This window comes from Bison bison, unplaced genomic scaffold, assembly GCF_000754665.1.
Source record: "Bison bison bison isolate TAMUID 2011002044 unplaced genomic scaffold, Bison_UMD1.0 scf7180017864134, whole genome shotgun sequence".
Taxonomy (NCBI): Eukaryota; Metazoa; Chordata; class Mammalia; order Artiodactyla; family Bovidae; genus Bison; species Bison bison.
The window spans coordinates 6283226-6308902 of NW_011494706.1; the positions used below are offsets into that span (position 1 = coordinate 6283226).

Genomic DNA, 25677 nt, shown 5'->3' on the forward strand with positions numbered 1-25677 from the left:
CTCCAGTACTATTGCCTGGAAAATCCCATGGATGGAGGAGCCTGGTAGGCTGCAGTCCATGGGGTCGCGAAGAGTCGGACACGACTGTGCGACTTCACTTTCACTTTTCACTTTCATGCATTGGAGAAGGAACTTATGGCAACCCACTCCAGTGTTCTTGCCTGGAGAATCCCAGGGACGGGGGAGCCTGGTGGGCTGGCGTCTATGGGGTCACACAGAGTCGGACACGACTGAAGCCACTTAGCAGCAGCAGCAGCAGGTTGTTCATAACTTTACTTCCAAAGAACAAGTGTCTTTTAATTTCATGGCTACAGTCACCATCTGCAGTGATTTTGGAGCCCAAAAACATAAAGTCAGCTGTTTACTTTTTCTACAGCTGTTTACTGTTTCTACTGTTTCCCCATCTATTTGCCATGAAGTGATGGGACCAGATGCCATGATCTTCGTTTTTTGAATGTTGAGCTTTAAGCCAACTTTTTCACTCGCCTCCTTCACTTATACTGACTTCTACTCTTATAATTTATCTTCCCACTATTTCTTTAGGTTTAATTTGCTGTCATTTTCTAAACTTTTTGAAATGTAAGCTTAGGGCACTGATTTTCAAACTTTCTTCTTTAACCAAAAAATGCATTTAAAACTAAAAATCTCCCCCTCTGCTTTAGTTACACCTCACAGTTTTATATGTTTATTAACATTCATTTTTAAATATTTTCTAATTCTCAATATGGTTCCTTCTTTAACATGGAAAATAGGTTGCTTAATATCCAAAAACTGGCAGATTTTCTAGTTCTCTCTTATTTATTTCTAGTTTAATTCCACTGTGGTCAGAATATGCTCTGATTTCAATCTTTTGAAAGACTTTTTCAAAGACTTGCTTTGAGTCCCAGCAATTGATTGACTTTGATTAACTGTCCTTCTGCTCTGAAAAAAAATATGAACTCTTCAGCTATTAAATATTATAATGTATACATACACATATGTGTAAACATATATATATATATATCAATATATCTACATAAATTAGGTAAATTTTATTAATATCTGGTCTAACATATATCCGGACTGATTTTTTTGTCTGTTTATATTACCAATTACTAAAAGTGACACGTAAAAATTCTCAACTATGATTATAAATTGTCTATTTCTTCTTCTAATCTGAATATTTTTGCTTTATATATTTTGATTTTATCTTAGTAAGAGCTTACAAATTTACGACTGTCATACCTTCCTAACGAAAATCTATTTATCATTATGAAGTATCTCCTTTACTTTTAGTAATACCTTTTGACTTAAAGTTGACTATCTCTTAGGGATTTCTTTCATCTGATATAGAGTGTCTACAAAAACCTACCACAAATATCATACTTACTGGTAAAGTACTGAGTGAAAGAATGTCCCTTGTTGGCACTTCTATTCAAAATTGTACCAGAAGTCCTAACCAATACAAATGTTAGAAAGTAATATATAAAACCATCACTATTCACACATGACATATTATATACATGGGCAATTCAAAAGAATTTCCAATTAAATTTACTAAAATGCTAATTTAACCCCCAGATCATAGGAATTCTGGGTCAACACACTAAATCAACTCACATGTCTATGTGTGTGAGAAACAACAAAAGCAACACAATTCAGAATAATATTTATAAAACCACAATATTTACATAATGTTCAGCCATGACTAGTCAGTGGTGACACAAGCTAAGAACAGCAGTTAACTCTGACTGAGGCTACTGACTGAGAAAAGTACAAGAGATTCTTCGGGGATACTGGAAAAGTTACATATATTAACCCGGGAAGTTTATGCAGTGTGTGTGCCTGCGGGCTAAGTCATGTCAGTCGTGTTCGACTCTGTCCACAGGGATTTTCCAGGCAAGAATAGTGGAGTGGGTTGCCAAACCCTCCTCCAAGAGATCTTCCCAACCAAGGAATGGAATCCGCAACTCTTGGGTCTCCTGCACTGTAAGGCAGGTTCTTTACCACTAGCGCCACCTGGGAAGCCCCTTATGCAGTGTACATATATTAAAAATTCACAGAGCTGTACAATAAGATATGCATACATTTATGTGAGTTCGGAGAAGGCAATGGCACCCCACTCGAGTACTCTTGCCTGGAAAATCCATGGACGGAGGAGCCTGGTAGGCTGCAGTCCATGGGGTCGAAAAAGAGTCGGACATGACTGAGCGACTTCCCTTTCACTTTTCACTTTCCTGCATTGGAGAAGGAAGTGGCAACGCACTCCAGTGTTCTTGCCTGGAGAATCCCAGGGACAGGGGAGCCTGGTGGGCTGCCATCTATGGGGTCGCACAGAGTCGGACACGACTGAAGCGACTCAGCAGCAATAGCAGCATGTGAGTTAAGTTTTAATAAAATTTTTTCAAAGGAAAAAACTATTAATCTATCACTATCCTCCCAAACTGTCTGCAATAAAAGGCAGGCCCATTTTAAAGGTAAAGCCACAGGTGGCTCAAGCAAGCATTCATCCACTTGTGAGGGGTCACAGGCTCACAACTAGCAGACAGCAGAGACAGGGTCCTGATTTCCAAGTCACGTTCTTTTCACTGCAACATGGTTAGCAACAACAGCAAAAAGGAAAAATATCCCTTTTTACTGGAAACCATACGTTGGTTAATATTATCCAAATGTATTCAATAAAGCCAAGGAAAACTTCCTCTGCAACGCTTTCCCCAAGAACATTTTATACAAATGGAAGGATCTATATTTTATATCCTTTTTTCTAATTTATTGGACTAACACACACAAGACAGCAGTTATGATAAAAAAGCAGTTAAGTATGTAAAGTACAAACTGCGATCGGATGCTGAATAACAAAATTGACTGTAATCATTAAGTGAAAAGCAATCTCGGTCATTACTTTAAGCGAACTGGGTGTCACCTGCATCTTCAAGAAACCAGAATATCAGCAGGATACAAAGAATTTTTTTGGCAAACTAAAGAACAGGTGCAACTAAAATAAAATTAAAGAGATTTTAAAGTGCAAACATTGTGAAGAAGATAATAACCAATCTACAAACTGTCTCAAATATGTTGACCGACAAGTTAAAGGGAAAATATCAATGAATTACAAGTGTGTGAAATACAGATCTTTTACTTAACCTAATAAAAGATTAAAGCAATAGGAGTTAGGCTCCAAAAGCAAATGATAAAAGCACAGAGTTTAAAGAAGGTAGAATACCCAACATAAGCTTTATACACTTTGTAGAGAAGGAACCTGATGCTCAGAAAATTAAAGATTGGTTAAAATCACATGGGTGGTAAAGCTAGTGAGGAACACAGTAAAGGTTGGAACCCAAGGCCACTGATAACACCGCATGGCCCCAAACGTTTTACCAGCAGGAGGAAAAGTGGAATTTGATAGTTGTTCACTCACTATTATGGTATATTTATGTGTATGTACATATTTCTGTTCTGTATATATGTACATACACATTATATATACACACATGTGTGTGTATATATAATGTGTATGTACATATATACAGAAGAGAAACTAGTCTGATATTATGAAGACACTGTCCCTTTTGCTCTCATTTTAAGTTCAAAATTTAAGCCCTCTTGTATAGTTTAGACATGGAAAATAGTCATATTTTACATAATTGAATTTTTAGAAGAACATGTCATGTACTAAAAATAAACTAATTTATTGGTACCATTTTCACCAAATCCCCCCAAAACCTGGTTTCTGAAAACATCTCTCCGTTTTCCCAAGGAATACAGCAAACAGGGCTACAACAGTATCTCCTATTCCACACACAGCTCTTCTACATGACCTAACCACTCCCCTGTCAACAGAGAAAGTCTGATTTCCCTCCCCTTCAATCTGAACCAGCATTATGAGAAGTCTACATTCGATGGAATGTGGTAGAAGGACTGCATGAGTCCCAAGCGTGTCTGAAAAGGCCAAGCACCCTCCACGTGGTTCTCTTGGAATGCTAGTTCCAAGGGAAGCCAGCTGCCATAGAAGAAGTCCAACCACACTGAGAGCGCCCCACGAGGGAGGCCACATGTGGGCCGCTGAAACCAAGCCAGCTGTACAGCCTTCCAGCCACCTCCACCAAGTGAAGCCATCCTGAACCCGCCACACAAAGCTGAGTGCTGAGTCACCCCAGTCAATGCTACGAGGAGCAGAAGGATCTTGATCCCTGCTTAAATTATTCCTGACTCACAGAATACATGAAATAACAATAAGATGGTGGTTGTTTTAAGCCTGTAAGTTTCAGGATAGTTTGTTATAATGCAATACTAGGTAAATGTATCCATGGACACTTATACTTCAATGTATATATAACAAATAACTTCAATGTATATATAACAAATAACTTCAATGTACATTGAAGTTATTATACTGGTTAACCTTTTCCTTAAAAAAAAAATCTCTCAGGTATCTTATACAACTAAAATTACTGATAACTTATTTTCTACTCTCTCTGAAGCCTTAACCAAAACAGTGTACTTGGCAGAAGATATATGGGCAGGGGAGGGAGGAGCAGTGTGACATGAGCAGGCAAGTCGGTTTTAGAAGATATCAGGTCCAATATTCAAACCAGAAGACATGATTCAATCACTTGACCAAGAGAGAAAACAAAGATAAGTATATGGATAATAAAACTAACTCTAGAAGCACACATTTTAAATACACTTTAAGGAATAAACCAAGCCTTTCTTATTCAGGCAAGCAAAGACGTTTCTCCCTACAAGGATAGGTGATCTTTCTCTTCTTCTGACATCAGTCAATGCACCTTTAAGGTCACTGAACACATTTATAAACTTTGATTATTAAAGCAATTAAAAACAAACTGTACTTGTTAAATGTCTTGACAACAGTACACTACTGCACAGTCTCTACGTCATTACTGTTTTAGATTATTTGTGCTTTTAGGGAATTCTGCAACATCTGCCAGAAGACTGACAGCTTTCGGTGTATACAAACTTAGAGCCTGAACATAAAGAAACTTGGGGGAATAAAACACACCTTGAAAGATGTGAAGTTACACTGACAGATGATGACAGAGACTGTGCTTCCTCACATGCTCATCCAACTTTGCCCAAGAAAAACATAACGGCAGGCAAACTTTAATACTTCCACAAAAAAACACCAGTGCATTCTGTAAACAGCTGTTCTGCCAAAGAGTAAAATGTTTCTACGTTCACCCTGTTGTTAAGTCTACGCCTTCAAACCAACAGCCTAAATGGACTCAAAGTCAGGATAATTCGGTTCAGGAATTTCTTCATTCTCAAGAGCTCTATTTGGCAGAAGACCATGAAACAAACTGTAAGCATGTTTAAACACTTTAATAAAATCGAAACAGATGATGCTAGTTCACCATGTTTCACGGTATTTTTTGGTATTTATGTAGTATGATTTGGTGAAGGAGGTATTAAATCAGAATTTAGTATATTTAGATTCATCACTGGCTAATGTAATGACTTTCATCAACTCAATATTTGTCCACTGGCATCGTTTCTAAACTGCCTGTTAAGTTCATCTTGCTTTAGAACAGAGTGATGGTTGGCACCCACTTTGCCAAGTAATTTTCATTATAATTTCCCAAATGGCAGCTGTTGGAGAGAGAATGATTACTGGCAGTATATAAGCAAGACTGGTTTAAACACTGCGGAAAGGGAAGAATACTACAAAAAAAAAAATTAAATCTTTATGTTTTAACCTACTTTTATAATATACAGAGCAGCATAAAAAAAGGGAAAGATCTGCAGGTAATACTTAGGGAGACCATTTAGTCCAACCACCTCATTTTACAATTGATAGATAGAACCATATCCCAGAGGGTTAAGTAATTTGGTCAATGTCAGTGAAGTGAGAGGCAAAAACGGGATAAGAACCCAATTTACTATTTCCCAGTCCTCCTCTCCTTCTAACGATACAATATAGCCTCCTCACTGTGAAACAAGTTTCACAAGTGTTTCTGAGAAAAGTCAATTAAAATGTTGAGTGTTTTGAAAACAATCATTAATATCTACGTTTTCTAAGTTCATCAAGGTGAACTTTTGTGAGGAATCTCCATTAGCATCTAGAAATGCCTATTATACCTGCTGGCAACAGATGACAGACACCTTTTGATAATAAAGTGGAATGCAGAATGGAAACCATTAAATGAACCCACATTTCTGCACTGCATACATCTTGCAGTCACAATGAACAGAAGACCCTCCAGTGGTATTGTAGGATACAAAGCAATCTTTGGGAAATGGACAAGCAGCATGCCTTCATTCTAACGGGTAAGTTAGGTTTCTCCTTTCTTCACAATTCTTGATTCTTTTCCATTTCCCATCTGTGATTACAAGGCCACTCTCATTTTGGAAAGCAATGTGTACAGGCTGGGACTTCTACTTTAGTAGGGCTTAAGTTCTAACAGAAAAGGAAGTTGTAAACAAAGGTAGTGTTAGGGTTTTATGTTGTTCCCTTACCACTGTCTTCCTGTGCATGCGTGCTAAGTCACTTCAGTCATGTCCGACTCTTTGTGACCCCACGGACTGTAGCCCAGCAGGCTCTTCTGTCCATGGAATTCTCCAGGCAAGAATACGGGAGTGGGTAACTATTTCCTTCTCAAGGGGATCTTCCCAACTCAGGGATCAAATCTGGGTCTCCTGCACTGCAGGCAAATTCTTTTTGAGAATCTGAGCCACCACGGAAGCCCACTTTGGTAAATAATCAATTTAAATTATACCTGTGGAGGATTCATTTTGATATTTGGCAAAACTAATACAATTTTGTAAAGTTTAAAAATAAAATAAAATTGTAGTTGGAAAAAAAAATTAAAAAAAAGAAAGCAAGCATCTTAAAAAAAAAAAGAAAGAAAAGAAACATGGCAAAGCACAGATCAGATAGCAATATTAGGAATAGATTTAGACATCAGTAATTATTCTACATCAAACAGACTTGTACATTTGTACAAAAGTGTAAATTTCATCTCTTTGGTTTCTTTTCCTTCCACATACACTTTTAGGAAAATAGCTGTAAAATAAACCTTTTAAGATTTCAAAAATATATATATATATATATATTTTAAAAATAAATATTTAATGAGTGAGTGAGTGAAAGTCACTCAGTCGTGTCTGACTCTTTGTGACCCCAGGGACTACACAGTCCATGGAATTCTCTAGGCCAGAATACTAGAGTGGGTAGCCTTTCCATTCTCCAGTGGATCTTCCAGATCTAGGAATTGAACCGGGGTCTCCTGCCTTTTAGGCAGATTCTTGACCAACTGAGCTATCAGGAAAGCCCATATTTAATTTTAAGAGTTTACTATTAAGACAGAAAATGTGTACTTAAAAATATTGAATAATAAATTAGTCAATGGTTTCACATGCAGTAATCTCTCTTCTGACTCAGCACATATCACTGTGACCAGGGGTTGACTCTGAACAAGGAGAAAAAGAATTTCAAATCCCAACTCTCCCTGGTACCAAGTAACAACAAAATCAAAACATTTTAAAAAGCAGACTAACAAGTGAAATATACCTCAATGCAAATGATAAAATATATGTAAGAGATACAGTACCGGGTCCAGCTTACATGGAGAAAGGTCTAATACCTGTTCACTCTCTCAGTTTAATGCTACTTTAAGTGTACCATCACACTGCTACATGAACATTCTTTCCCACCTTTGTCCACTCCCAAAACTACTCCACAGCACCCTTTTTAAACTGGTAGTCACTGTTTGTCAAAGCAACATAGTACATAGTCTTGGCCTTGTAGCTAGATTCTGAATATCATGCCCCCTTCTCTAAAAGCCTTTTTACTCCTAAAAGGCACGTAGTTTCAAGCACGTCCTCCTCGCTGAGTGCTGCCTCTATTGATTTAACTTCCTTACTAAACTCACACCATATATGCAGGTATAGAATAGTGGTCAAATGTTTCTAGGGATCCTCCATGTAAGAATCATCTTATACCCACAAAGAAGTCAGTTCAACATTTTAAACCCCTTAAGACAAAGTACATATTGAAATTTACAAAAAGTAATGAGAATAACTTATGTTATTTTTGGTAGAAAAGAAATAATAACCTAATCACCCTAAAAAGAGCTACAAAGAAGACAGTCTTTCAAATTCAAAAGTAATTCTTTTAAACCAATCAATGCTATAAGATTAATAAACATGAGAAAAAGCTATTCTTACTAGCTAAATAAGTCTATACATGTTTATTAGAGTTCTTACCTATGGTAGTTCTTAAAATAATTGACACTTTGTTTTCTAATAGATTCTTGCAAAACTTCAGACTTGCTACCACAAAATTCTTCTCCAACTTGCATCAACCTAGGTGGACAGAAAGATTTATAACAATTTCAGCAACATGTTTATTATAGGGAAATAAAAGAAGTCCAGGTCATCTTTATTCAAAGATAACAAATCATAAAAATTTGGATGCTTGAAGAAATTCTAAAGATTACAAATGCATTACAGTTTACAAACATCAATAGGGCAGAAATATTTAAACACATTCACAAATAAACCAGCAGAAATTAGACTGTGAATGCTCAATTATCTTCACTTCCACGAAGTTACAGCTTGTAACTCACTGATTCGAGATTTCATTAATTATCATGGTTCAATGAAACAAGATAAAGAATAAGACAAGATCTCAAACACTACCTGCTGATTATATCCAAAACAAAGATGAAATCATCATATTTGAATATAGACAAATCAGTTCCAAGCAAGTAGGTTTTAACTTTTAGCTGAACATCCTATAAAACAAAACAAAAAATGTTTCAAGTAAATCCAAAATAAAGAAGGTAAGTTCTAAGAACCATGTTTTTGTATAGCTACACATTAAAATGAGACAGGAATAGATTAACTTGATAAAAAAATATCTATTTAGGCCAATATCCAACAAAGGGTGATATCAGAAACAGTTCCATAATCAAATATAAACATAGTATAGGCCACAGTCATCACTATTAATATACACATACACATGCAAGATAAGAATTATATTCTTATACTAGATACACAGGTAAAGATCACCACTATTTGTGTATATCTAGTATAATCACCTTATACTGTATGCAGTAATCACTTAAATCTGCATACAGATTTAAGTAATCACCTTAAATCTGTATGCAGGTCAAGAAGCAACAGTTAGAAATGGACATGGAATAACAGACTGGTTCCAAATCAAGAAAGGAGTGCGTCAAGGCTGTATATTGTCACCCTGTTTATTTAACCTATATGTAGAGTACATCGTGTGAAATGCCAGGCTGGATGAAGCTGGAATCAAGATTGCTGAGAGAAATATCAATAACATCAGATTTGCAGATGACACCACCCTTATGGCAGAAAGCGAAGAACTAAGAGCCTCTTGATGAAAGTGAAAGAGGAGAGTGAAAAAGTTGGCTTAGAACTCAACACTCAGAAAACTAAGATCATGGCATCTGGTCCCATCACTTCATGGCAAATAGATGGGGAAACAATGGAAACTGACAGACTTTATTTTGGGGCTCCAAAATCCCTGCAGATGGTGACTGCAGCTATGAAATTAAAAGACGCTTGCTCCTTGGAAGAAAAGCTATGACAAACCTAGACAGCATATTAAAAAGCAGAGACATTACTTTGCCAACAAAGGTCCATCTAGTCAAGGCTATGGTTTTTCCAGTAGTCATGTATGGATGTGAGAGTTGAACTATAAAGAAAGCTGAGCGCCAAAGAATTGATACTTTTGAACTGTGGTGTTGGAGAAGACTCTTGAGAGTCCCTTGGGCTGCAAGGAGATCCAACCAGTTCATCCTAAAGGAGATCAGTCCTGGGTGATCATTGGAAGGACTGATGCTGAAGCTGAAACTCCAATACTTTGGCCACCTGATGCGAAGAGCTGACTCTGAAAAGACCCTGATGCTGGGGAAGACTGAAGGCGAGAGGAGAAGGAGACATCAGAGGATGAGATGGTTGGATGGCATCACTAACGCAATGGACGTGAGTTTGAGTAAGCTCCAGGAGTTGGTGATGGACAGGTAAGCCTGGAGTGCTACAGTCCATGGGGTTGCAAAGAGTTGGACATGACTGAGCAACTGAACTGAACTAGGTGTATAGGTAAAAATCACCAATCACTACTTGGTACGCTAGAAACCCCAAAATAATTTATTCAAAATAATCAGAATAAGATAATTATGTGAGGTATTTATGTACAACATATAAAAATTAATATTTCCATGTATACCTGTTGTGGCACCTGAAAATGGAGAGATTTCATTCAAAAAAAATTATTAAAAATACAGTACACTTAGGAGTAACTTTAATAAGGGCTATCAGATCTATAAGAAAGAACTATTAATAGCAACTCTAAGGGGATACAAAAGAATGTCCATAAATTGAGTTAAGGGACTGAATAGGTGACTAAATATTATAAATATGTCCATTTTTCCAAGTTAATGTAGAGATACAGGGAGATTCTAACCAAAATCACATACACAAAAAAATTTTCTTCTGAACAATTATTCTAATATTCACCAGAAATAAGAAATAGACAATAACCTTTTTTAAAAAAATAGTGCTTTGAAAAGAGGGAGTAAAAGTTATGAGTGATATTAGAGGACTTGTACCACCTACATTAAGATATTAAAAACTATCCAAAAAATGCTAGCAATATACAGAAAAATCAATGGAATAGGAAAGATAAATCAAACAGTGCTAATACACATGTAAGTGCTTAACAAACAGCAATAAAAACTACTGTTTTCTGAGTATTTACTTTTCTCCAGCATTATACTAAGAACTTTACATATTATCTTTAATTCTAAAACAGGGTTGTTAAGCAAGCCTTCATTATCCCCCTAGGCAAAGAGAAACTGAAAGAGGTCAAAGTGAAAGTAAAAGTTGCTCAGTTCAGTTCAGTCACTCAGTCGTGTCCAACTCTTTGTGACCCCATGAACCGCAGCATGCCAGGCCTCCCTGTTCATCACCAACTCCTGGAGTCTACCCAAAACCATGTCCATTGAGTCCGTGATGCCATCCAACCATCTCATCCTTTGTCATCCCCTTCTCCTCCTGCCCTCAGTCTTTCCCAGCATCAGGGTCTTTTCAAATGAGTCATCTCTTCGTATCAGGTGGCCAAAGTATTGAAGTTTCAGTTTCAACATCAGTCCTTCCAATGAACACCCAGGACTGATCTCCTTTAGGATGGGCTGGTTGGATCTCCTTGCATTCCAAGGGACTCTCAAGAGTCTTCTCCAACACCATACATCTCAGTTACGTCCAACTCTTTGTAACCCCATGGACCATACAGTCCATGGAATTCTCCAGACCAGAATGCTGGAGTGGGTATCCTTTCCCTTCTCCAGGAGATGTTCCCAACCCAGGGACAGAACCCAGGTCTCCCTCATTGCAGGGGCATTCTTTGAAAGAGGTCAACTAATTGCCTAAATCCACATGCCAGTGAAAGAGAAAGCAAAGATTTAACCCAGGTCTATCTGCCTTCAGAGTCTCCTCTTTTCACTGACTCTTGCTACAAGGAGGTATCCCAAAAAAAGAGAGAAGAACAAAGATTATCCAAGAAGTAGAGAAGGGAAACCTGAATAACTGGTGGTGGGGGGGTTGTATGTAGGGGAAGACACCCTCTCTTTACATCACGTATCAAAAGAAATATAAAACAGATTAAGTAAATGGTTTTGTAGGCTTTCAAAAGATTAAAAATTCAATAAAAAGGCAAAAATATTTTCTAACTACCTATTAAGTTTTCTAAGCAGTATTCTAGGTATTAGGGATATAGCAATTAATACAAACTTTCGATAAGTATTTGTAATTACCAAATGAATACTGACCAGAGCTTTACATAAAAAAGCATACTTTAAGAATAAATGCAACATGTCATAAAGGACAAATGTCAACAGTTTGACCTCATAAAAAACCATCTGCACATCAAAAATGTAAGTTAAAATACACAAATGATATACAAAGGATTATCCTTTATCAAATAAGTATTTTAAAACGAATGAGCAAAAAATATGAGAAAATAATTCACAAATAACTAATAGATTTTTAAATGTTCAAGTTCTCAAATAATTAAAGAAGTATAAAGTAAAACACTAATGAAAATATAAACATCATATTCAATTGCTCTATTATAAGATAAAGCCACTCTTGGAAAAAAATTTTTTTCTATATCAATAGGAGACAAAACCAAAACATGATACAAAAACATTTAAAATAAGGGAACTGTCAAGTATTTATTAGGAAAATATGAACAGTAATGGTAATAATAGAGCAAACTAGAATTCATTGCAAAATGCCTAAGAGGAAAAGAGCTATTTCTTTAAAATTAATAAAGAGAATTATGTACAAACAAGGTAAGTGGTTATTAGCATTGCAGCATCAGTCAACATAGTATCCAAATATAAAAAGCCAAAGCTGTTAGAAATAAAAAAAACCTGACAAAATTACAATCACACCAGAAGATTAAAACTGCTCCCTCAGAGCAGCACAGACCAAGAAAACCAAAACCAAATAAGGATATAGATGAGAGTAATACATAGTTAGCTGCTTTAATACACACACAGCCTAATTCCCAACACAAAGAAGAAATACATGGTTATTTTTCAAATGCCCCTAGAAGAATTTAAAGGTAGGAAGTATATTAGATTGTAAAGATAACTTCCAATTCAAAAAAAGTAGAAATATGCCAACTCTAATTTCCTATAATAAAGAGAAATCAGTAAGCATTTTAAAACTGCCACTTCTCACGTAGTTAAAGACTAAAAAGAAAATTTTGGAAGACCAAGAATTTCATATGGTTAAATATGTAAGCTCCATGAGGTCAAGGACCATGCTTTCAATTACCATGTTTGGAAACCCACAAACAGTGTGATACACATATTATGATTGATACAACCTTTTTCCCTGAAAGGTTCTAACTGAGTCAAAATGTAGGAAAAATTTGCCATAAAATTCTAAAAACTTTTCACATCAAAAATCAAGGTGATTATGATTCTAAATCTAGTTTTATGTCAGAAATGTTAACTATCTTATGCTTCTCAATCATCACTTATCATTATCTCCACAATAAATTTATGATAAATGTCTGTAAATTGTCACATGCTCATTCCTGCTTTGAAATTTAGCACTTCAGGTATCAGAAATATATTATAGCCTGTACAGCATATATTATATATAACCCCCAGTGGGGTCAAGGGCAACATCCCAAAATAAAACACATGAATATCCCTGTAACATATGCATGTTCACTTTAATGGGAAAAATAAATACTATAAAAAGCCAATGATAACAGTGGTCAGGTTGTGCTATCAAATGAATTCAACTCCTGTCAGGTTTTGTCTGCTAGATGTGTTATTAAAAAATACTTATTTTTCAGAGACTTTGCCTTTTTGCAATTGCATCGAGCTTTGTAATTTCAGTTTAACAAACACTAATGAGTTCTTACGGAGAAGGCAATGGCACCCCACTCCAGTACTCTTGCCTGGAAAATCCCATGGACAGAGGAGCCTGGTAGGCTGCAGTCCATGGGGTCGCTAAGAGTCGGATACGACTGAGCGACTTCACTTTCACTTTTCACTTTCATGCATTGGAGAAGGAAATGGCAATCCACTCCAGTGTTCTTGCCTGAAGAATCCCAGGGACGGGGGAGCCTGGTGGGCTGTCATCTATGGAGTCACACAGAGTCGGACACGACTGAAGCAATGCAACAGCAATGAGTTCCTAATGTACACAAAGTCTTGTGTACAACTGGTTGAGAACTGGGATTGGAGGGGCAAAAGGGACTTGGTAGAGATGAAGATATTCTAAAACCTGAAATATACAATTATCTGTATTCAAAAGCATGATGACTTTCATTAAATTGGCCAAATGTTTAAATGAGAATAGCTTCACTAAATCTTACATTTAACAGATATTCCTATAGCAGGAATGACATCAGGCTGCCAGACTGAATAGTAACTAGCTATATAAAATTCCAGGTCAATATTTCAAAGTATGCTGAATTACCAAAAATTTTATCATAGATTCAGCAATTTCAGCAAAGTATAGTTAAGAGTCTATTAGAAGACCTAAGCAGAAACAATTCATATCTGACCCTAGATATAAGATTTTCCTTTCTGTATATAATATTCAGGAAAAAAGTCAGCCTAAACCTGTAATAAGTGGAAAGGTAAAAATTACCTTAATATGGTCATAATAGAAATTATAAAAGACTATCACATATTTAAATATTAAAGTATAAGTTCAAATAGCATATCCAATAGCAAGTAATAAAAAGTCAGAAGAACACTAAATTATAACTGCTAAGTGATTCTTAAGGAAATTTATGCTTGCAGTATATATTTAGCTAGACAATTTTTTTCAAAAGAAATTCTGTAAAGATTTTCAAACTAAATATCAGCTTCATTAGAAAAATCAAAAATACATTTTAAAAGAACATAATATCAAAGTTTCTATAGTCTTCTAAATTTTGAGGAAGTCCAAAAAGAACAAAAAAGTTATCAAAGAAATTACATTTTATCTAGGAAATGAAAAATTTTAATAAATTAAATTATCTGATAACAACAACTGAGCTACTGAAATGCAAAAGAAAAGCCTAGGAATACACAATCAATAGACACATAAGGTTCACTGAAGGCACAAAAATCACTGACTTGGAAAAAATTCTTCACTCTATTCTAGACTCCAACCCAAGTATGTCATCTATTACACAGTTATCCTTTTCCTAAAATTAACAGAAAAGGAAAAAAAACACACATAAAAGAAACAGTATCTCAATAAGAAAACAACTTCTTTAGAAAAGCACAGATCTGCTACAATACTAAAAGTAAAATGTAATCCGGGAATATTTTCAATGGAGAATTTCAAATTAAAACACCTTTTCTACTGCCAGTTACAGTCAAATATAATTCACAACTATTAATAAATTATAGAACTCAAGTAACAGACTTATTCCAAAGAAAATAACATATGACTAGATCTACAAGGAAAAACAAATACAGAAAACCTAAACAATGAATCTGTAAAACACTTTTGACATGAAGGTTTCTACTGTTTTCACAGAAAAAAAAAATAGTTTAAAAAAACCACCCCTGCCATATTCGTGTAAGTCCATGTTCTAATTTCTTTTTTATGTAGCCACGATCAAAACTTGTCTCTTCAGCACCCATCATATTACTCCCCTCTGAAAATAAAAGATGGTATACACTTTTAAACTTGCTTCACATTTCGTTCTCCAGAAAAAAAAGTGAACTCTAATATACTGTAAGCATATGTAAAATACAGAAAATATTCTCGATATTTACATAATCAAAACAATGTCAAAAATAAGAACTGGGATTAAATGCATTTGATGAGACAAACTCAAGACTCTGAAATGTTAAGTATAATACTTTACACCTAAGACTACTCAGGTCTTGTGTGATTAGAGGTGGGATTCCAACTTGGGCAGTGTAATCCCAGAAACCAGGTTCTCAATGACCCATATACTGCCTGCTGCCAGGGCATTACAGGACTGATTAACCGAATTATCAATTAACACACGTTAACAGGAGCATGGAGTGCAAAACTTCTCATGCAGTGAGGCAATGATGCATACAATTTGTATTTGTATTTTTCATGATCCAGAATACTTTTATCCAATCCAGGTAAATAATCTAACAATGTCCACTTCAAGAGGTTAAGATCAACAACCGGCCTCAAAAATAATTCTCTCCCTAAAAGCAACTGAAAAATACATAAATACATTATATTTTAAAAATTATGCCTCTGTGCGAATAAACTGAGAATCTCGGTTGTTCTCATCTCAGGCTGGCAGGGTGTCCGTCCACCGGTGATCAGCAGAAGGCCCCTTCATATCCAGGCCCTGGATACATGCCTTTGTGTTGTTTAGTTGCTCAGTCGTGTCCGACTCTTTGCGACCCCCTGGACTGAAGAGGGTTGCCATTTCCTTCTCCAGAGGATCTTCCTGACCCAGGGATGGAACCCACGTCTCCTTCCTTGGCAGTGGGTTCTTTATCACTGAGCCACCTGGGAAGCCCAGATGCATGCCTGGTGTACTGGTAACCACTCCTACAGTTTAAGCCATACCATCTGTGGTGGTGGGTCAGTGGTTTAGTTGCTAAGTCGTGTCCAACTCTTGCGACCCTATGGACTGTCACCTTCCAGGCTCTTCTGTTCATGGAATTTCCCAGGCAAGAACACTAGAGTGGGTTGCCATTTCCTTCTCCAGGGGATCTTCCTGACTGCGGAATTGAACCCTGGTCTCCTGCATTGCAGGCAGATTCTTTAACAACTGAGCTACAAAGGAATCCTCATACCATCTGTATGGTCTGGCTATTATGAACCCAGCAGCTCAGAGCAATGTACCTACACTACACTATAGCTTTAGAGATTTATTTAAAATGGTAAAGTGTTAAGATACCAATAGTATAAACTAGAGGACTTCCCCACAGCTCAGCAGTAAAGAATCTGCCTGCAATGAAGGAGAGAACGACAAGTGAACTCTAGAGGCCCTTTCAGGCTTATCAAGTTTGCGAAGAATAATTTTTAAATTACTGGTTCCTACAATTTAAGCCTTAATGTGAATACAAAAGGAAGACTCTCTGGTGAACAAATGACTTTTTACAGTCCTCGATATTGTCAACTGATGATCAGATTAACCAGGGTCTACAGCATTCTTAAATTACACAGATTAGAGAGAAAGAATTTTAGCAAAGAGGACTAAATGTAGAAGGATCAAAGAGTTTTCAGTTTGAACCTATTTGTTGTTGTTGGGTCGCTAAATTGTGTCCAACTCTTTGAGAGCTCAAGGACTGTAGCATGATAGGCTTTTCTGTCCTCTACTATCTCCTGGAGTTTGCTCAAATTCATGTCTCTAGAGTGGGTGACACTCTAAACCATCTCATCCTCTACCACCCCTTTCTCCTTTTGCCTTCAGTCTTTCCCATCATCAGGATCTTTTCTAATGAGTTAGCTCTTTGCATCAGGGGGCCAAAATATTGGAGCAACAACAGCCCTTCCGGTGAAAATTCAGGGTTGATTTCCTTTAGGATTGACTGGTTTGATCTTGAAGTCCAGGATTCTCAGGAGTCTTCTCCATCACCACAATTTGAAAGCATCATGAAAATGTTTATACATAAATATATACATCCATACATAATACATGAAACTATTTGCCTGGAGCAGAAAGCAAGTTTCACCATGATGAGAATATATTATCTTCTACACTCTTGTCTTATATCTAAAGTATGTGTTAATTTTGTTCCAAACTTTTGCTTTGGTTTCTTCTTAAATAATGGACCAGAAAAGGGAAAAAAGGTGCTGAGATGTCTAAACAGTTACCACATCTAGAAAAAAATTAAGGTTGCCAAAACAGCATAAACTTTGTGGGGGAAAAAAAATCCCCTAAGCTCACAAACTCCCTAAATAAAATGAAATTAGAAGAAGAAAAAAAAAAGGCCTATAGATATTTCATTATTAATATAATTACCTCTCTTGATTCATTTCTTTGGATGATATTAATAACAACTAGTGTTAGCACTTTTTACATTGTCTCTAAACTTTATAGAGATCCTACAGGTAAATGTGTTACTACCTGATGAAACATTTTGTTTCTTTTGTTTATTCTTAATCTACCATTTTAAGGAGCAAGACTGGAGCCTGGAGAGGATGAAAGTGACTTCCTCACTTGAAGCCAGGTGTCCCCATACTCGCAGACGCGGTAGAGGAGGTGGGTGAAACGTCTGGTCTAGGATCCTGGCTCAATGCTCTCCTCTCCTCCCCACTTTCTCCTTTCTCTTTCTTTCTCTAAACCTCTTCCTCCCCAACAATATTTCCAAAAGGAGGGAAATCCTTCCATACAATTTATCTTTCTTATTTTTTGCTATCTATATTTATGAGCTTCTTACAAGTCAAGATTAATATTAAACATACGTCTTCTATACTACCAGTATCCTACATTTTATAAATTAGTAAGATTTGAGCATTCCTTCCCAATCACAAAAACCAAATGCTTCGGAAATTAGAGGTTACTAAAATAACTTGATTAACTAGCTATACTAAACTGTATGTAATACAGAAAAATATGTATCGTATAATTTATTTTGCCCATCCTAAATACTGATATACTCTTTTAAAAGTACTTCTGAATACTTACTCTTAGCTATTGTTCAAGGATAATCACTTAAGATATATAATTATATTATGAAGTAATGCCTAGTTAATATAATTTCTCAAAGGTTTGCTCTTTATGAGTATACTATAGACATTTAAAGTGTATTTCGCTTTCAAAGATAGAATTTAAAACATCTTTTTTAAATTTAATGTCCCACTATGTTCATGGAGAAAAGCATCAGTAGAATTACTAATTTGCACAGAGTTGGACATGACTGAAGCAACTTAGCAGCAGCAGCAGCAGCATTATTATTAGTACAATTTGAAAATAAGAAAAAAAAGACAATATTGAATTAATGCTAATATTAAAAAATAGCATTAATTTTATAGTAAATTTGGACAGACCAATGTCTTACTTAGTTTTCAATTCTTTTTTTTTTTAAGTGCTCTCTTAATAATTTAGTGCTAAGACCATCACCACATTTTCCTGGAAATTGGTAATACCTATCACATACGAAGTTCTTCAGCCTGGTAAATCCCCAAAGGTAATGGAGTCTTTATAGTAGCTAAATTGCTTTCTCTGCTGAACATTTAACCCATTTAACCCATTCAGGTCATCACGGTCCCTGAAACTCTAAAACTACAGCTATCTCTTTTCTTTCTCCTGACTCCAGAAATATGGCGTATTTATAATTCAGTTTTCATAATAAAATGAAAATTATTTCCTACCAGAAGCAGAAGTAGTATCCTCATTATCATGCTTTTCATGCCATTCCATAGTCCTGTAATAGCTGAGCATAACTTCCCACAGGGCTTTGCACAGGTCAGCAAGGCATGGAATATAGCTGTCGGGTGTAACATGCTGAAGGAAATGACAAAAGCCAACTTTCAAACTGTCGTGTTTAACACAAAGTTAATCGAAATAAAATGTTATGGTGTCAATCAAATGCAATAAAGAATTAGATAAGAAAATTTCTTCCACTGATACGTCTAAAAAGAAAGCCCAACAGCAAGAAAAGTGTGTTCTTATTTCAACACAGAGCAAACAGTAATTTGTTCAACATGTCCCATGTTTCAACGTGGAACAAATGGTAATTTCTCTCCATAATGATTCCCCCCCTCCTCTAAATTCCCCAGTTAGTAAAATATTTATCAAGCCATTAATAAAAATACTAACTTGTATGAGTTAGTAAGCACACTTTTAGTAATTAACAGTAACAATTACAATTAGTAATTCCTATTTCAACATGGCTTTTTAGTATTCATGGGCAGTATCAATTCTCATTCTATGAATCCATACACTACTGAATTGCTAAGTGTTACGAATAAGAGTGCAAACTTCCCCAAATACATGTTTTCAAAGCCATGTTCTTAGCATACAAACGCAGCTTTATTCTCATTCTTAGACAAGTTACAACTTGCAAAAAGATAGTCATATTTACGTAAATTAAGCTAGCACCTTTGACAATCTGTAAATTCTTTAAATTACAGGGATACAGCTATTTCATATTTGACAATACTATTTTAAAATATGTTGTATATGGCTATGAAAAAGTATGTGGTCCCAAATCTTCTCCCTAATGAAAATGCGTGGATTTTTCTCCCTCTATCCTTAGTAAAACACTATCAGTTTGTCATTCTGCTCCTCTTATTTCATAGGTAGGGTAACGCCTCGATTCTATTAATCAGGTTTTCTGTCTGTCACAATGGAGCATTTGCTCCATCGTTTGTATTTCCCCTGGACCCAGCAATTCCACTTCTAGGAATTTATACAGAAGGTGTACTTCAATCAATGTGAAAATACATATGCACAAGGTTGTTTGCTGAAGGATAATCTGTTAACTGCAAAATACTGGAATCTATCTAAATGTCCAAACACAGGAGATCCGTTGAATAAACTATCTTTACACACACAAAAGAGCACTGTGCAACTATGAAAAATAATAAGCATATACTTTAACAAAAGTTTAATAAAAAATTTTCCCTTTCATATGATATATATATACATGTGAGGAAGGGAAACATTTTTATTATACATATGTATGTCATAATAAATAGAAAAAATTAATGCATCTATCTGCCTATCATCAAAAGAATAAACATAGTGAATATAAAGAAGAAAACACTGAAAGAGATGGCATGGAACAACAGACTGGTTCCAAATAAGAAAAGGAGTACATCAAGGCTGTATATTGTCACCCTGCTTATTTAACTTATATGCAGAGTACATCATGAGAAACGCTGGGCTGGAAGAAGCACAGGCTGGAATCAAGATTGCTGGGAGAAATATCAATAACCTCAGATATGCAGATGACACCACCCTTATGGCAGAAAGTGAAGAGGAACTAAAAAGCCTCTTGATGAAAGTGAAAGAGGAGAGTGAAAAAGTTGGCTTAAAGCTCGACATTCAGAAAACTAAGATCATGGCATCTGGTCCTATCACTTCATGGGAAATAGATGGGGAAACAGTGGAAACAGTGTCAGACCTTATTTTGGGGGGCTCCAAAATCACTGCAGATGGTGACTGCAGCCATGAAATTAAAAGACGCTTACTCCTTGGAAGGAAAGGTTATGACCAATCTAGATAGCATATTCAAAAGCAGAGATATTACTTTGCCAACAAAGGTCTATCTAGTCAAGGCTGTGGTTTTTCCAGTGGTCATGTATGGATGTGAGAGTTGGACTGTGAAGAAAGCTGAGCGCCAAAGAATTGACGCTTTTGAACTGTGGTGTTGGAGAAGACTCTTGAGAGTCCTTTGGACTGCAAGGAGATCCAACCAGTCCATTCTAAAGGAGATCAGTCCTGGGTATTCATTGGAAGGACTGATGCTGAAGCTGAAACTCCAATATTTTGGCCATCTCATGCGAAGAGTTCACTCATTGGAAAAGACCCTGACGCGGGGAGGGATTGGGGACAGTAGGAGAAGGGGACGACACACGATGAGATGGCTGGACGGCATCACCGACTCGATGCACATGAGTTTGAGTGAACTCCGGGAGTTGGTGATGGACAGGGAGGCCTGGCGTGCTGCGATTCATGGGGTCACAAAGAGTTGGACACGACTGAGCGACTGAACTGACTGACTGACTGAAGAGATGGCATGGGGGATGAGACAGAAGGAACACAGGAGGAAATGAAATTAGGATGGCTATCCAGATTTACACATGGCTTGCAGAGATAAACACAAATATTTTTGCATACTTACGCTATAATTTGTGGTAATTTTTTATGTTGACTTTCCCTGTTTACTTTTATAATTACTACTTTTACAATGAACCAGTCTTGCATTTTTCCTTGGTTTATTTTTACCACATCATTACAATTGACATATCTCTCATACCACAAACATGCAACTAAAATTAATACTGATGTATGAGTTCAGGAAAGAGCTAAAAGCAGAGGACAAAGAAAAGGCAAAAATCACAAAAAGGTTCTGAATTGCAGCTTAACAATCATTCACTGGAATAAAGGTACTCCTCTACAAACTTTCATAAACTCAACTTTGCCTAAGTTTGTGTTTATACTATGCAAATAAATTTAACCTAATTATATCCCAACGTATCTTTCTGATAGACGAAAGCAGTGTTAGCCTTATTTTTCCCAAAGGAAAAGTATGACTATACAAATAATTGTGCTGCTGCTGCTGCTGCTAAGTCACTTCAGTCGTGTCCCACTCTGTGCGACCCCATAGACGGCAGCCCACCAGGCTCCCCCGTCCCTGGGATTCACCAGGCAAGAACACTGGAGTGGGTTGCCATTTCCTTCTCCAATGCATGAAAGTGAGAAGTGAAAGTGAAGTCGCTCAGTCGTGTCCGACTTGTTAGCGACCCCATGGACTGCAGCCTACCAGGCTCCTCCGTCCATGGGATTTTCCAGGCAAAGTACTGGAGTGGGGTGCCATTGTCCACCAATCACCTTTTATTATAATTGTCACAGTTTAACAAATTAGAAAATTGGAACTTCGAGCTACTACCTTCTGTTCTCCGCTAGACCACTGTCTAGATACATTAGTTGCCTATTTGTTCAAGAAAAAGGAGGTTCTTTACTACGTTACCTCTTGACGATTTGCTAAAACTTAATGGGTTTGGATGAGATTATATACACAGAAATGTTTATGTGAAATGTTTTTCAGAGAAAGTTGAAATTATTTAGTGAAACTATAGAAGCTTTTTCTCACCTAACTTATTCAAGTGTAAAGAATTCAAAGATCTAGCCAAAGCCCACACGTGAAAGTTGCCCAAACTTATCTTCAAAAATGTCGTATGTGCAAACATAAGACTGTGATGTACTGAGCAAGATGCTTCTTACCTCAATTTATATTCTCAAATAGAAACAAATGTATAGATTCATCATACAAAATAGACAGTAAACAGTTTAAGAAAAAAAGACAAGGTGCAACAGACATATATTGTTTTTAATAGACTTAAGTGAAATGTGTTCATCTCTTGTACTTGGAAGCCCATGCTGGCGAGAAGTCATTTCATTTTAAAATTGGACTCCAGAAACCACTTTCCACTATACTGTGCAATCAACCAGGGTCAACTCTCATAGCAACAAATGCTTTTGATGCTTTTAACACCTTACTACTAAAATCATTCACAACTGATGCTCTCCAACTGATTTACACAATCACCACCAAATTTCAAATAGAAACTCTTATTTCCGACATGTGTGAACCATGACTATAATGAGAGAATCAAAAAAACCAACAAATATGCAAATAACTGTACAAGTACTCGGTAAATAAAAGGCAGGCCAAGAAGAGAATCTGGGTTTCTGACTTACTACTTCCGCTCAGACATCAATTCTTCTTCACGCCAGCACAGCGTAACAGAAAGAGGACTAGACAAGGAACGGGAAGCCCTGGGTCCCAACCAGCACCTGTTTCACAGCTTACCGGTCACAGGCCCTTAGATGGTAAACCACTCTGGATATCTCACATTCACATTCCACAAATCAATGTTAGAGATTCTTAGATCTGCTACTTCATCAAGGGTTTAATCCATTCACTGATTACTAAATACCCAACACTGCAATTCAGTTCAACTTCCAATTAATGGGTGATTCGTTCAGTATAAAATCAGGCGTACCAGGAGAGAGTAGTGCCATATAACAGTTTCAGTCCAATGCTCCGATCGCATATCAATAATAGCAACAAAAGCCTTGAATTAATCAATCTAGAAAACACTTGCACGAAACAGCATGTCTAAGTATGGGAAATAGAAATTTACTTATCAAACATTTTTCTGTGTTCCAGAGCGACTTTCCACTGCCATCGTAAAGCTATGAGTACTAATGTATTCAGGGAAGGTTGACAGGTGAGAAGAGAAAAAGGTATAGTATTTTAGAACTGTCTCAAAAATCATGCAGAAAAGGAGGAACATTTTAAGTAACCTAAATTTTGTTTGCAACTCATAAACTCCATACAGATAACATACATGTCTAGTAACCAGTGATCACAAATAGAAACAAATATCCTATGTGCAGGATTTGGAGAAGACTCACAAATCCAGATGTTATAATGCAAGAGTGCTCAACACAGCGTTATTACCAAGCTTCACTACTCAAGTGTCAAAATTCATTCTTTTTTTTTTTTTCAGCCAAATTCCCACTGGCTATCTATTTTACATATGGTAATGTAAGTTTCCACGCTACTCTCTGCATACATCTCACCCTCTCCTCCCCTCTCCCTATGCCCATATGTCTATTCTCTATGTCTGTTTCTCCACTGTTGCCCTGTAAATAAATTCTTCAGAACCATTTTTCTAGATTCCGTATACATGCATTAGAATATGGTATTTATCTTTCTCTTTCTGACTTACTTTACTCTGTATAATAGGTTCTAGGTTCATCCACTTCATTAGAACTGACTCAAAGGTGTTCCTTTTTATGGCTGAGTCATATTCCATTGTGTATATCTACCACAGCTTCTTTATCCATTCATCTGTCGGACATCTAGGTTGCTTCCATGTTCTAGCTGTTGTAAATAGTGCTGCAATGAACAATGGGATACATGTGTCTCTTTCAATTTTGGTTTCCTCAGGGTATATGCCCAGGAGTGGGATTGCTGGGTCATATGGTGGTTTTATTCCTAGTTTTTTAAGGAATCTCCATACTCTCTTCCATAGTGGATGTATCAGTTTACATCCCCACCAACAGCACAAGAGGGTTCCCTTGTCTTCACACCCTCTCCAGCATTTATTGTTTGTACACTTTTTGATGAGGGCCATTCTGACCGGTGTAAGGTGATATCTCATTGTAGTTTTGATTTGCGTTTCTCTAATAATAAGCAATGCTGGGCATCTTTTCATGTGTTTGTTAGACATCTGTATGTCTTTTTTGGAGCAATGTCTGTTTAGGTTTTTTTCCCCACTTTTGATTGGGTTGTTTGTTTTCTTGGTATTGAGCTGTACGAGCTGCTTGTGTATTTTGGAAATTAATCCTTTATCAATTAGTTGTTTTATTTGCTATTATTTTCTCCCATTTTGAGGGTTGTCTTTTCACCTTCTTACAGCTTCTTTTGCTGTAAGCAAAAGCTTACAAGTCCAAGCGCTTTTAAGTTTAATCAGGCCCCACTTGTTTTCTTTTGTTTTTATTTTCATTACTCTAGAAGGTGGGTCATAAAGGATCTCGCTTTGATTTATGTTGTTGAGTGTTCTGCCTATGTTTTCCTCTAAGAGTTTTGTAGTTTCTGGTCTTACATTTAGGTCTTCAATCCATTTTGAGTTTATCTTTGTGAAAATTCATTATTTAATCAAGTCCTGATGAACACTTTCACAGAATCCACAGATCTGATTTCTTATCATTATCAGTTAAGAGTAAAATTTTGTACCTTCCAGCTCTACTATTAACCATCCCAACCAGCCCACCTGGTCAAAGTTAAAATGATGAAATTAACTTGTTAAAAGCAGCAACGTCTCAGCCTTACCTATAAGCAACAATTTAGTAAGACTCTAGACATCATTTTCATAGAACAGAGAAAAGCCAGAAATGAATATAGGCAGCCTTTCATACCTGAACCACACGGTGATAAAAAATTCACCTTTGAAACCTGCTTCGGTGCCAAGTGGTAAATATGAAAAAAAAAGAGGCCACTAAATTTAGTCTTTTGATTCTTATTAATTTACTTTTTACCCATCAGAAATCTCTATTACAAGTTGCCAACAAAAATTTCAGCAAGATGATCTTTTATGTTAAAACATCACAACAAAAATTCTTAGGAGCATCCCTGAAGTATTATCATCTTGTTTCACTCTGACTTAGCACTCTAATCACATCCCACCAAACAGAGAGGGAGCAGATGTTTTGGCATCCGCATAGAGATTTAAAACTCCTAGCACTGCCATCCCTACCCTCATCCGAACACACAAACACACTCACAGATGATTTCCAAGGGCAGCAGAGACTTATCAACATCTCTAGATGAATCCTGTTAGCGTACGAACTCACATCACCAGAAGCAGCTGGAGAAAACTGACTACTTAGCTGAGAGGTTTCTGGAAACATGTTGGAGATCAAAACAGCATTAAGCTCCAGGGAACTAAAAACATTTCTGGGGAGGCTGACCTAAATCAGTGGCTGGGCCAATCAAT

At 36.6% G+C, this 25677-nt stretch overlaps 1 protein-coding gene across 1 annotated transcript in view; it reads right to left on the minus strand.

The window, feature by feature from the left end:
* CCDC132 (coiled-coil domain containing 132) overlaps positions 1 to 25677 on the minus strand; it is a 132712-nt gene that overhangs the window by 50035 nt on the left and 57000 nt on the right. The window contains exons 13-16 of the mRNA XM_010839776.1: positions 18814 to 18946; positions 15063 to 15154; positions 8638 to 8732; positions 8203 to 8301 (exon numbers count right to left, since the gene is read on the minus strand). Coding sequence (XP_010838078.1) covers positions 8203 to 8301; positions 8638 to 8732; positions 15063 to 15154; positions 18814 to 18946 — 419 coding nt within the window. The remainder of the gene's footprint in view (positions 1 to 8202; positions 8302 to 8637; positions 8733 to 15062; positions 15155 to 18813; positions 18947 to 25677) is intronic.